This window comes from Ischnura elegans, chromosome 6 (assembly GCF_921293095.1).
Source record: "Ischnura elegans chromosome 6, ioIscEleg1.1, whole genome shotgun sequence".
Classification (NCBI taxonomy): domain Eukaryota; kingdom Metazoa; phylum Arthropoda; class Insecta; order Odonata; family Coenagrionidae; genus Ischnura; species Ischnura elegans.
The window spans coordinates 112,147,985-112,161,083 of NC_060251.1; the positions used below are offsets into that span (position 1 = coordinate 112,147,985).

At 38.8% G+C, this 13,099-nt stretch overlaps 1 protein-coding gene across 2 annotated transcripts in view; it reads left to right on the top strand.

Annotated features, from left to right (window-relative positions):
- Positions 1-13,099, top strand: part of LOC124161507 (netrin receptor UNC5B) — a 794,019-nt gene that overhangs the window by 741,963 nt on the left and 38,957 nt on the right. The window contains exons 7-8 of one of the 2 annotated variants that reach the window (XM_046537844.1): positions 7,018-7,185; positions 9,076-9,108. In XM_046537844.1, coding sequence (XP_046393800.1) covers positions 7,018-7,185; positions 9,076-9,108 — 201 coding nt within the window. The remainder of the gene's footprint in view (positions 1-7,017; positions 7,186-9,075; positions 9,109-13,099) is intronic. The other variant, XM_046537846.1, reaches the window with a different exon arrangement.

Sequence of the window (13,099 nt, forward strand, 5' to 3'; positions counted from 1 at the left end):
TAAAAATCATATTTTTTATGAGGATGATAGGCCTTCGAAATTATCGGTTCTAGCCCTTAATAAGAATTCTTAATTGGAAAACTTAGAAAGAATTTTGTTCGGCGCACGGAGAAGAGGTACTCAGATCCATCCTCTTCAGTCCGGCGGAAGTATTTACCTCAAGAAAAGGACATTCGGGGGCCACTTGAAGAATTCCGCCCCAAGTCCGTCTTGTCCTCGAAATATCTCATTCAAAAGACCAACATCATCAAATTATGGATCGGAATAATTCTCAAACTTTCCGAGAAAAGGCGGAAGGGGAAGGGAGCAGATATCGCTTTATTTCAGGAGGATCGCCCCGTCAAGGAGGGCAAGCACCACTCCTTCCTCCCGACGTCGAAACCTGCATTTTTCATCTAACCCATCCCAACCAACCCCTCTAGAATATGGCTTGGGAACGCTCCGTTGTGAGACAAAGTTAATACACACAGATTTCGTACCAAGTATTTTTAACTTTATGAATAATTTTACGTACATTAGAGTGTAATAATTAGTATTTGAATTAAATTTCACATATTATTTTAGCATGCTCTGGGTTTTACCGTTGTAACATCATTTCAATTAGAGTTTGTGGTTGGGGATTGTTGGTTCATAATAAAAAAAATAACAATAAATGGTAATTTCTACAATTTAATATAAAACTGTACTACCGACCATAGTTTCGACATTCTATGTCATTTTTAAGGTCGCATATAGTGTCAATACCATGGTCGATAGTTGAGTTTAATATTGAAGTGTGGAAATTAACATTGGTTATTTATTTTCTTCATCGTGACTATATTGCGTTTCCATCACGTCAAGCCTGGAGTGATTTCATTCGGAGATTGTTGGCTTTGCGAAAGTAATAAATTCTGATGAAGGTGACTTTGTGAATTCCTTTTATTTTATGTATGATGCAATATTTTTGTTTGAATAAGAGATTTGATCAAAAACTATGGAAAAGGCAGTAAGTTTATTGAGCGTCTTCTAATTGGGGTAACTTACGTGTGTTGTTAATTTTTTATCACTAAGTTGCTCAGCCATGGAATGACTTAACAACTATTCCTTTGGCTAGTATTGCCTACTCAATGAAGGAAAGATTAAAACTGAAGTTCCGTCCACTTCACCTTCTCCATTCTTCTCCATACCCACATCTCGGAGGCCTCCACGCTTTTAATCTCAGATTTTCGGGTGAGAAAGTAAAAGAAAGGTGCTATTTCGCACTCGTCCGACCGCACTTTGAATATGCTGCGAGCATAAGGGATCCGGTGCATGAATCCGCGAACTGAATAAAATACAAAGGAAGCCTGCGCGTTTCGTCAAAAACTGCTTCGGGGGTACAGACAGCGTTACTTCGCTGGGAGCCGCTGGAGACTCGGAGGCTGCGCGCTGGGCTTAGATTGCATGAACAATTGAGAATGGATATCTTTAAGAGCGACATGGAGAGCTTAATATTAGAGCCACACTATATTTCCAGGTCCAATAGAAGCGACAAATTAAGGGAGATGTTTTGCCTAACGCATAGATATGGGAATTCGTTTTTCCACCGAACCATAAAGGACTTTAATAAATGCTAGTCGTAATTTCCTTAGAGCACTTCCTTAATGGCTGGTGTCCTAACACCCCCTACCACACGCCTTTTAGGCGGCTTGCGGGGTATGATGTAGATGTAGATATCAGGCTGTTTTAAGGTATTTATTGATTAAAATTTCGCAGCATACGATGATAAAAAAGTGACATACGCTGCGGGGTATATCGGATTTTTTCCCCACGGTTCGTGATCTACTGCTGGTCACTTCTTCATCAGAATGGCGGCAAAAATCCAATACACCACTCTGCACCCAACCACATGTCTCTCTTTTGTTTTAATGCATCTTTTATTTGGCTTCGCAGATTCGGGAATGGAATCGTGTTTTTTGTTCCGAATATCAAAATTAAAATGCTTATGTTTTGTAGGGGTTTTTGCATTCCGAAAAACAAAGCCAATCCCCTGGTATATCTGTAAATCTAAGAATTTTTTTTTATCTGCTAAATAATAGTCTAAATCGACGAGCCATGAATTAAGGAAGATTTTTGGTGGGGTGGAGTGGGTTTGTATTTGAAAGGGCCAAGAAGAAGGCGAGGAGTTCCCTCAGAAGGGCGGTCCGTCCCTCTTATACTCCGTTATCTCTTTCTCCCTCTCCTTGTAACCGAGGACTGAGGGATTCGAGGCTAAATTGGGTTGGTGCCGAGACTCGGTTGATTTGGGTCTCGAGGAAAATATCGAGTGGTAATTAGGTGGGGATATCTTATTTCAAAACTAATTTAAAACGGTGGAGTCTAGCTTAGGGTTGGAAGATGCTCCGAGACGAAGGAAAAAACCAAAGGGACGCGCTGGTTTCCTTGGCTACGTAATTATCTTGATTCTCGCCCCGGGTGGAGGTGCTTACGATAAAATTACATCACCCTCCACGTCAAAACTGAAAATGAAAGTTACAAATTGGAACGTCAAGCATTTATATCTCAGCATTATCTTTAAGGAAGGGGATAATGTTATATGAATATTATTTAATGCATTATTATCTAGAAATAATTTAGTAAATTACCGTACAAAGATAATAGAATTGTGTCCCACCTTTTACTATCGTTTAATAGCATATTGCTATACCACTTGTGGCATATAAAACATGTGAATAAAATTGTGGATATTTTCTGTGTGAAGCAAAGGGTAAACTTGTGAATTCTCCTGGTTATACTGTTGCCACTGAATACCAAGTTCTGCCATTCGTTCCTAGTTTGGTACGAGAAAAAATATCAAGGGAACCCCATTAATGTAAACAAGTGGCGGCGGGGTAAAGTTCTCGCCTGCCAAGCAGGAGGTCGCGGGTTCGAGTCCCCGCCCGGGTAAGTTACCCCTATCCAAGGCATGGTTGTTTGTGCACTTGGAATTGTTAATATGTTAATAACCCCGATGCAAAAGAACATATAGAGCTGTTTTCGGTGATATGAAAATGAATAAAAAATTTAAAAAATAAGTTGTTGGGGATCTCGCTGTTGCTGCTCACTGTCTCAAACACGGTCGACTCCACCATACGAGTAACACCTCGATATTCTTCGTTATACTTAATCAGGATTCATGTTAAATCTTCTCGGCTCAGTGGAAACTAAAAAAACACGCTTGAAAATCAGGAGTTAAAACACGCTAGAGATAAATGCAATCGGAAAAATTTGAGCAGCTATTTTGGTAGAATTTAAAGGGAAAATGGATACAGAAGTAAGAAGATCAAGAATAGAATCTCAATAGCGAAGGAGGCGTTTATAAACTGGTAGGAGCTAATGAGAAGACCGTTATGCAAGGGTTTCATGAAAAGGCCTGTGAGGAGACCGATTCGGAGCGTATCGCTTTATCGTACGGAAACGTGGACACTGAGGAAAGAAGGCGAAAGAAGGTTGGAGTCATTCGATATGTGGGTGTGGAGAACGATGGAGAAGGTAAAGTGGACGAAGAGGAGGAGAAATAAAGAAGTGCTGGACATGGTGGGCGAGGAGAGGAATCCTCTAGATATACGGACAAGACAAAAGGTTTTTGATTGAGCGAGTTCTGAGAGAGGAGATGATTTTAAAATCCGTGTTAGGAATGAGAATGTTAGGAGTGCGGAGAAGGAGGAGGAAGAAAATAGGATTTATGGATGGAGTGAAAAGTTTGTAGGCCTTAAAATAAACTTTATGAATAGGTCTTATGTGGTAAGGCTGAGCTAACTCGCAAAACGCTCCACCTAAACCTACCTTAGCCGGGAGAGTACTTTAACTATAACATTGTGCGTGTATTTCTATTATTGTTTTCTTCGCAGCATTTTGCCTGGTCAAATGGAATAGATTTTTTTTGCTAATATCACCAGCGGCTTTCTTTCCTTTGTACCGATCGTGTTTTCATTCATTCCATACTTCCATTTTCCCCCTTCTCATTCTCCGCTTCGTGTAGTTTAATTTTGTTGATGGATCCTTCCATCCTGAGGGGAAAGTCTTTAACATCTGCCTACAATTTTTAGTGAATTCCTATCTAGTTAAAAATTGGTTTCCTCATTTATTCTTACGTTTCAAACGCCAACTAGCCTTTCATTGCATTCGTCAGTGCTTGGGAGGAAAGTTAGAAAACTTTCAGGAGCCAAGTGAAACTTTATGCAAGTACAAAAAATTAACTTCATGAATTAATTACGGTTTTTTTTACGTATACATCCCTTTTTTAAGCCCTTATATACGGTGCACCAGGTCACGCTTTCTTTCTCGCATTTATGACCGCAAATTGTGAGTCAGTTCTAGTTTTGTAAGCAAGGACGTTGGCGACTCTTTTTTTTATGTCAAACATTCTCCAACGACTTCCGAAATTGGGTAATACCGCTTCGTGTTTTGCTCTCCGCTTCCCCGCTTTTTTCTTGCGTTCCACAGTTCCCTTCCTTTCGTTTGCCGTGATTCCAGTTATGATTGCGGCGCCTCTCATGGCAATGGGGTTTTTTGTGTGCCCCACAGTGGCGCCCTTGACTTTCTCGCGGCGGAAACTCTGAGCTCTCTTCGACAAAACAGGGCGCTGGCAGTTACCATCTTGGGAAGAGGAGATGGGCTTAAGGGAGGAGCAAATGCGACGTGCGTGGCTTGGAAGGAACTCTTCTCTTCTCCCCCCCCCCCTCCATCTAAGCCTCTCCTCGCCCACCCCCTGAATTCACCCCCCCCCCCCCTATAATCCTCCTTTCTCTCTCTCCAAGGAGAAGAATCTTCAACCCCTTCACCGCTACGTGCCTCAAAACCCAAACAACCGACAGAACCCCCTAGCGGCCATCCCCCTCAACCACACCCACCCCTTCTCTCACTCATGTTCTCCTCTGGGCTCTTTCCTCTTCTCTGAGACAGCTGAGAAATTCTTGATTCCGAGACCTATAGAATGGCGGCTCGCGCTCTTGCACCTTTGGTAATGTGGAAATTAAAGATCACTACGAATGTAGTATATTTAATGAACTGGATAAATCAGATTATTTCCACGTTTATATAATTAATATATCGGTGTTCATTGATCAAGGCCCTTTGCATTCACAGTCCTCTGACATATGTTAGATACGTAAACAAACATCCCGCCCTTCTTGGCAACAATACAATATTTGTCACCACTTACAGTCGCCAAATAATCAACTGATTCAGGTGTAATACAGTGGACGTTCGGCGTATTAAAATTAAATGTAACATATCCAAAATTATTTTTATGCTCAAGACGTGTTGCAACTCACGGCGCCATCGTTATCAGGACCCAAAAGGCGTCGTACGCATTAAAATAATGGTGGAAAAAACAACTACATTTTATATTAATAGATAAATTAAATTGTATAAAGTTGAGGATCGCTAAAACTTAACTTGGCTTAACGGATGGAGTTGAAAACTTGATGTGAGGGTTTATTTGTTCCCAGACACTTAAAGTGATCAACTTAAAAAACGTAATGGTGATAATTTTTAGAAGTATAAAAGTTCTCTGATCAAATCAAATAATTCAAATTTCATGTAGAAGCCACAAGTAAACTTTGTGAATTTCCACAGGATTATTTTTTTCGTGACCATAGTTTTGTCGAACAGTCGGTATCATCAGTTGTTCGACTTTTGTCAATTTGGTCATCCAGTAAACAGTTTTTCTTGCCGGTTCAACATGAACAATATGTTCCACGAAATGAAATACGATTCTATCTTGTCCTGATATCCTCACTTCACTAAGGGATAGTAAATCACGAGGCTTCCAAAAACGAGACTTTTAGACTAATTATATTCTTCAAACGTTGTCCATAGAAAAGTTTTAATCGCACTTCGCACAGTATAAGTACAAAGCGTCTTACTTTCTCCAGTCTATCATTCCTCGTTCTCTTTTCTTCCGCCCATTCGTCATCCCTTTTACTTCCTCTTCGTGTCCCTCTGAATTTCTCTGTCTTCTCGGCCGAATCAAACTCTTTTCTCACCTTCGAGAAGAGAAAGAGGCTCCGGAGCAGGAGAGAGAAAGCGGACGGATCCAGATGCTCTGTCCCTTGATCCCCTTCCCAATCCCCTTTTCCTTCGCTGCCAATTCCCCTCGTTATCTCTCCTCTCCATCGGCCAGACGCCAGAGCTGCTCCTCCGCGATAACGCTCGCACCTTTCTTCCTTTCTCTGTCTTCTGCTGATCCTCTCCACTCCTCGAGAAGAACTAGACCCGTTGACCGAGGGGAGTTCGTGAGACTCCATCCGAACACTCGGATTCACCCCTAAACTCAAGCTCAATCGATCACAGTATTTTATTTTTCCGTTAATTCCTCTTCGTCATTTTTTAATATTCGTCATTGAAATGAAATAAGATCTGGTACTTTTCCGGCGAATATAATGAATAAGGTTTTCTCGGGCTTCCTGCCGGGTGCCGATTTTCTCGGCTGGTCCGACACGTTACTCAGGGAATGATATTTCTGTACACGAGGAACATGTCTGACACAAAACGTAGTTTAATAAATCGACAGTTTATCGTGTTTTTAGCGTCTATTGTTTATTTTCATAATGAGGTAGATGACGATAAAATGTAGTAAAACACAGTTGTATGACAAAATACAGAATATTTTAAATAATTATGTTGTAGAACAATAATAAATTAAGGAATGAGATGCATAGTGGCGGAGGTGTAGCTTGCCCGCGCCCACTTGTAGTTCGCGACCACGTAAAGTCCCAGCCAACTAACAGCTGGCCAGTCGCTCACATGCTATCAGCGGTGAGTGTCGACGGAGCATTTAAACTGCGCTCGGCAAAAAATGTACGAATTTTTTGCCGTCGAAAAGGCAAATTTGCGTAAATATATCATAAAATTCCAGTCATCGCATCTATGTCGCATTTATTTGCGCACATCGCATTTGCGATTTTCACGCATCTCTAGACATTGCTAATGCAATTCTCTTCCCGATGTTCTTACTCATTACTTCGTTTTCCGCCATGACTTATGTTTTTTTCTCTCTTCCCGTTTGAATCGCAGTGAACGGCGGTTGGTCTCCTTGGTCACAGTGGTCGGAGTGCAACGCTCGGTGCGGCAAGGGCTACCAGAAGCGGTCTCGCCTCTGCACCCACCCCGCGCCCCTGCACGGAGGTTTGCCCTGCCAAGGGCCGGCCACGCAGAAGGTCGACTGCACCATCGTCTGCCCCGGTGAGTAACACTCGTCAATAGGGTATGGTTACGGCGACTCATACCAATTTTCAATTGGGACGATTGAATTGGGGCACTGATGAGCTTAATTAAATGTGTCCAGAAACAGGAAATCCATGTTTCAAGTTAACTCGAAAGTTGATTGTTTGAGGCGTAACTTGGTGAAAGCGATTCATTATTAAAATTAAAAAGAAGAACTTTGTGCTTTCTAATTAATATTTATTCATTATTTATAGGTGACCTGATGATGACGTCTAACGTTGAAACCATGGTCGTGTAAATTTGTGAATAAATATTAATCTGAAAGCACAAAGTTCTCCTTTTAATTTTAATAAACTCGAAAGGAAAAGTTAATCCTAAATCAGTTTTCCGGCTGTCATCGGCTTCTGACCTGAATTGTAATAATTAAAATTCTACCAAACCTATTCTAATTTTATATATTAATGCTAATAAATCTAATTTATGGAATGTTTTTACGACTGGACAATAAAGGCGAAAGGAAAGCTTCTTATTTTGAGAAAAACTTCATTGAAATAAGTATTTGGCGTAGGAGGAATATTCAAGGCAATGCCTAAATTAAATAAAAAAATTCTTTGTTATATGATGTACTAAATTGAAATATTTGTGTTGATTTTTACATAGACGACTCAAACCCCAATACCTTATTGCATCTGGTAAGTTGTTCACCTTACCGAATTCGCAGGCCACAGAGACAATCGTTTTTGGAGTTTTTCGTATTCTATTGAAGTGAATTTCAAAGAATGAGAGATTTGAGTTTAATAAAAAATATTTCAAGACGTTTATTCCAATATTTGGTGACGGTAAAAACTTTTTATAACGTTATTGACTGCATAAATGAGACTTCAAGGTTTTATTAGAATTCGGGTGTATAATCTAACAGCATGTTTTATTCTCATCATATGATGGTGGCTTTTAAGTTCCGCTCAGGAAAAAATCATGTCTCCTGGAAAAGCCGCATATATTCCACAACTATCGAATTTCAATGTTATTAAAAGAATTCATACGCTTAGGGAATTTCATATATCATGTAGAATGACACATTTGAGAGGTGCCGGTAATTTTATTTGAAATTCATTCATAACATTCGCTCTAAGTGTATATAGTAATTTAGTGTAATATGGTGTTATTCTCTGTGCGGTAGAATTTTAAGTTGGACTAATTGTAAGACTTCAAAGCTCAATAAAAGGCTATATTGATCTCCAATTGTAATTTCAATGTCAATTATGAGAGCTTTCTTTGGATTAAATGATGAATTTATTCTTAGAACTATCTTTTTATTTTACGTGTTGTATACTTTGAATTAATGAATCTAACTTATGAAAATTATTATTGCTAGTAAGTAGGAGGTATAATATAATAAGTCAATAAATACATATAAGCAGTAAAAAGATCAGAGCAGATGCACCTGATCGTATTAAAATTTGTCGCGGTGCCATCATGTGTACAGTGTAATTTTATACGATGCTTATTGGTTCAAATTTACATGAAAAGGTGAACACTGAAAAAGAAAAACTTTCTGAAGAATCATTTCTGAGGAGTTTCACTGATTAATCAGTAAGAAACTCTCTGCAAGACTTTTTTAAGTTCGGCTTCATTGCTAAACTTTTATTTTTCAGGGTTATTATGTCTAAACCTGTAGAAATAATGGCAGTAGTTTTGATTGTAAATTTCATTCCTGTAGTGCAATAAAAGGCACTAGTGATAATTCAGTTGCACTGTCGACGCTCGTGTAAAAACCCTTGTTCTGGCACTCCGACTTGTTGTCATCCTCTGTTGTTATTCGAGGATTGTTGTGTGTGTTTGTGGAGTTGCTCTACAAAGTGTTGTTGATTGTCTTCTCTCCCTTCCTTGCTAATCGCGTCCCTTCAGGTGCAGCATTCGACGAGACTCCCGCCAAATTGGGTGAGTTGCTATGATACCAAAAACAAAAACAAACCAATGCACGCGTACTATGTAAAAGAGCAAAAAGCACATGTCTACGTTTTATCGATATCTTCCTTCTTCTCCCTTTCTTTCTTACTATGTCTCTTTTAGTTTTTCTCTCCTTCCTGCCATTGGCCAAGATGGAGAGTAAGATAATACCTCTCCCCACTGCACCCTTGATCTGAACACCGTGCACGTAAAACTTCTTTACATCGGCATGTGTCGTGAGCCGGTGTGGCTGGTCACTTACTGCTTCATCCTCGTCCCTTCCCTCAACCTGTCGACGGAATGCAGAGCCTGAATGAGATGTATTTTTGCACATGGAACGAATCCCTTCCATTTATTTACGTATTTTCTCTCATTCTGATCTTTTGTTGCGAGCCCTGCGCGTTTAGCATTTCTTTTTTTTCCTTTCTACGTCACTCAATAGCAAACTTTACTCATGCTAATTCTGGTATCGTTTATTAGTCTCACCTAATTATGATACAAGGAGAACAAATCATCAGATTTAGTGTTTTTATGGTCCTAATTACGTAATTTCTTGCGTGCGTTTTAGATTTCCATCAAATCTCAATTTTCCTAAACCTCCTTTCAAAAGGTTTACTTATGTTAGTTGTGAACTATTAAATAATCGGTGATTGAAAGATGCTGCAGTTAGTCTCTGTCATGGGCCTTGGACTGTCTTTGGTATTTTCTAAGTTATACTTCTTTCAGCTCATTTACATTATTTATAGCAATATCGACAGAGGCTTTGCTTTTATTCCTATGTTCACTTGTCAAGATAATTGCAAAAAATAATAAATATTACATACCGAGCATCTAAAGATGACTGTATAAAGCATATCTGTACTTTGTGTGACAAAAAAACTAGAAAATTACAATACTAATTACAACTTCAGTGCAAACATTTTCAAAATCCATAATCATGCTGTGATATAGGTACAAAGTGATTTGAACAACAAATCTCGTAGAAAATCATTGATTTTATTTGCAATTCAGTGTTAATTACAAGACACTGGTGTATTTCTTATGCTATTTTGGGAACTGTATTATCAGATCCCTGATTTTTCCCATCAGCTTCTGTTAATGACGCATTTTCCAGGGAGATTTGTTTAATTCAGGTGATATAAATTTGTAAACAACATTGAGTGAATGACTTATGCCCTTTTTTCGTTTGCCTGCGTGAAACAGGAAATTATTGAGAATCCACAGAAACCGAAAGGCCACGTTCCTCAGTGTTCTTTCACACAAATTGTTTCAACCCTTCTCTTTCCTTTGCCCCCACACTCTCGCCCAAATGCCCCAAGGAGCACCTTTAAATTATTTTGACTGGACTTCGTGTGCTGCACGTGTAACCATGAACATTGTTCTTGGTTCTCTTCATTCAGTCAGTTATTTTAAGTTTCAACCTGCATGGTCGTTGAGATATGTAATGGTATGTATTTTAGTGATAAAAGTTTATCCTTTGTTCTGAATATACTCGTTTTAGTTGTCTTCTGGAACGCTCCAATACTGGAGCCCCGTTATATCGTAGGTACTTTTGGATACCCTCAAAGTTTTATTTGTCCATGCACGCATTACTTAAATTGTTTATCCATATCCTAGAATAAATATTTTGACATGTTTGTAGAGAATTTTCAACCCTATTTGGGTTGGTTAGTTGTTTTTTATCGATTTTTATTCGTTTTTGTGCATTGTAAGACGAAATGTTTTGGGTAGTACTAGTTAAATATTAACCTTCAGTAAGTCATCGACAATCACACCTAATATGCTATCGGAGATTGGAAGTTTTCTCCGTAAAATAAATAGGGAAATCAGGTAGCCAAGAGCATTGCTCTCTCGTATTGGCGTTTGGGCACGTAAGAGGTTATGGGTTGGGTACCCAACTGCAGAAGTTGGTAGGGCAGGCAATGATGATGATGACGGCTCTCTAGCGGAGACGGGGGGAAGCTTCTGCGTTCGAGTCCGTCTTGGAAGGAGGGGAAGATTCATCGAAACAGGGAACTTTGAGAAGAACTTCCATTTTTATTATATATGTATATCTTCCGATTATTCATCCCACTTCAAATCTTCCCCCACCAAAAACTCCTTTCTCCACATTCGAAAAACTCTAGGTGCTTTATTCTTTAATAAGAGGGGAAGAGAGAGATAAAAATAAACTTCTCGACCATATATTACTCAGAATTTCTTCCCTCTCTCTCTTTCTGCCTTCGATCTTTTCCGTTGCCATCGCTACTCGACCATTTTCAGTGGTCGTTTTCGAAAGTAATTCTTAACCGTAGAATCTTAGGGCTATCAAAATGACCTATTATCGTTTTTAGCTTGAACTTACATAGCTTTTTTTTTAAGAAAATTTACGGTTATCTGGTTCTGCTTCTTTTATCTTAGGATATAAGTAGGATTTCGATCTAATATGCGTATTCTTGATTCCTCGGTTGACCTCTGCATCAAAAACTGTGATATCCGTTCTTTGAAATAATTAAAAATTATTAAAATTATTAAAAATAAAAAGGGGTAATTTCGGCTAAGAAACTGCAAAAATATTCCGTAACGTGTGTCATGCTGTACGTTATAGGTTATTTCAGCATATATCGTAGACTTGAAGTCAAATAAGGCTAAAATCAAGCGTTTTTTTGTGGATTAGCTTTTTAATAAGCGAAATTTTCAGTACTCTCAGCTGATTTTTCTCTCTCGATTTATCAGAAAAGTATAAGCCGTGATGAACATAAAAGATGAAAAGCATACATGCTTGAGAAATATGATTACTTGTTTTAGAGTAATGTAGATCTGCTAACATCTGGTCCTGAGTAGTTAAAAGGGAGAGAAAAAGCCCAGGAGTTGAAGTCTATCAGTACCTGAATCTCTGGAGCCAAGAAATCATACATAATGGTTGAGAAACTGCAAAAGTAATACGTGCCGTGTATGATGCTGTACGTTGAAGGTTATTTCAGCTAATATTATGGCTTTGAATGCAAACTAATCTACAATCAAGGCTTTTTGTGAGCTGTCTCAATTTGCTAAAATTTGAGACGGGTTAGTGAGTCATATTACTTCTTGGCATCGGCTTATCGGGGTTAAATTATATTACACCCATTCACATTGTTCTTGTCCGTCCAAAATTCTAAGGACGTTCTCTGATGGCTGTACTAATGCGGGACTTTATTTTTCCCTCACTATCTTATCATATCTCGGTACCTTCGCAGTAGTATGTTTTTGTTCTTAATGGAGCGCCTTGTTATTAAGCAGAAGGAGGTACAGAATATATGCGAGGATCGTTTCGCATCCCACATCGTTTATTCTGTTCTTCATCTCGCGATTATTTCCGAAAAAATGTTTACGTCTCCTGTTTTCAACGGCAGTTTTATTCTTCCCGTCGGATATCGACTTGTGCCACTAATAATCCACGGCAGGTAATCTCTGCCATCGGCTGTATAATTTTGCATTATTTTACGGAAATTCAGCCTTCTTTTCACTAATGGTGGTTCCATTCCGCCGATTTTTACAGGTTGAAAAAAGGACGAATAGAGCTGCGACGTTGTAGCATGATAATTGCTTGGGACTTTTAAATCCATCCGTAATGATTTCTCTCATATTACTACTAAAACTCTAACGAACGGAAAATAAGATTTTTTTTACTACGCAACACTGAAAGGAGAAAGGCTCTTTTTCGTTCTGCAATCATATAGCATTTATGAGAAGTTTGTATTTCGATTGCTTTATCAATGTGTCGTTGTGAGATGTAAATGACTTTAATGAAAAGTTTTGATCATTATTTTTTGCATCGGAGTTCAAAAAATGAGGAAATTATAATCGACTGTAGCGGTGACTTGAGCAATTGTTACCAAAGAAAATAATGAGGATAGAGTTTGAGCGTTCTCATATTTTTTTCTATTTTAATGCTTCATTTATATATTTCAACTTTCTGTTTAATTCCATCGGAAGTGGTGCAACTTATTGTTCAGTCGTAGTT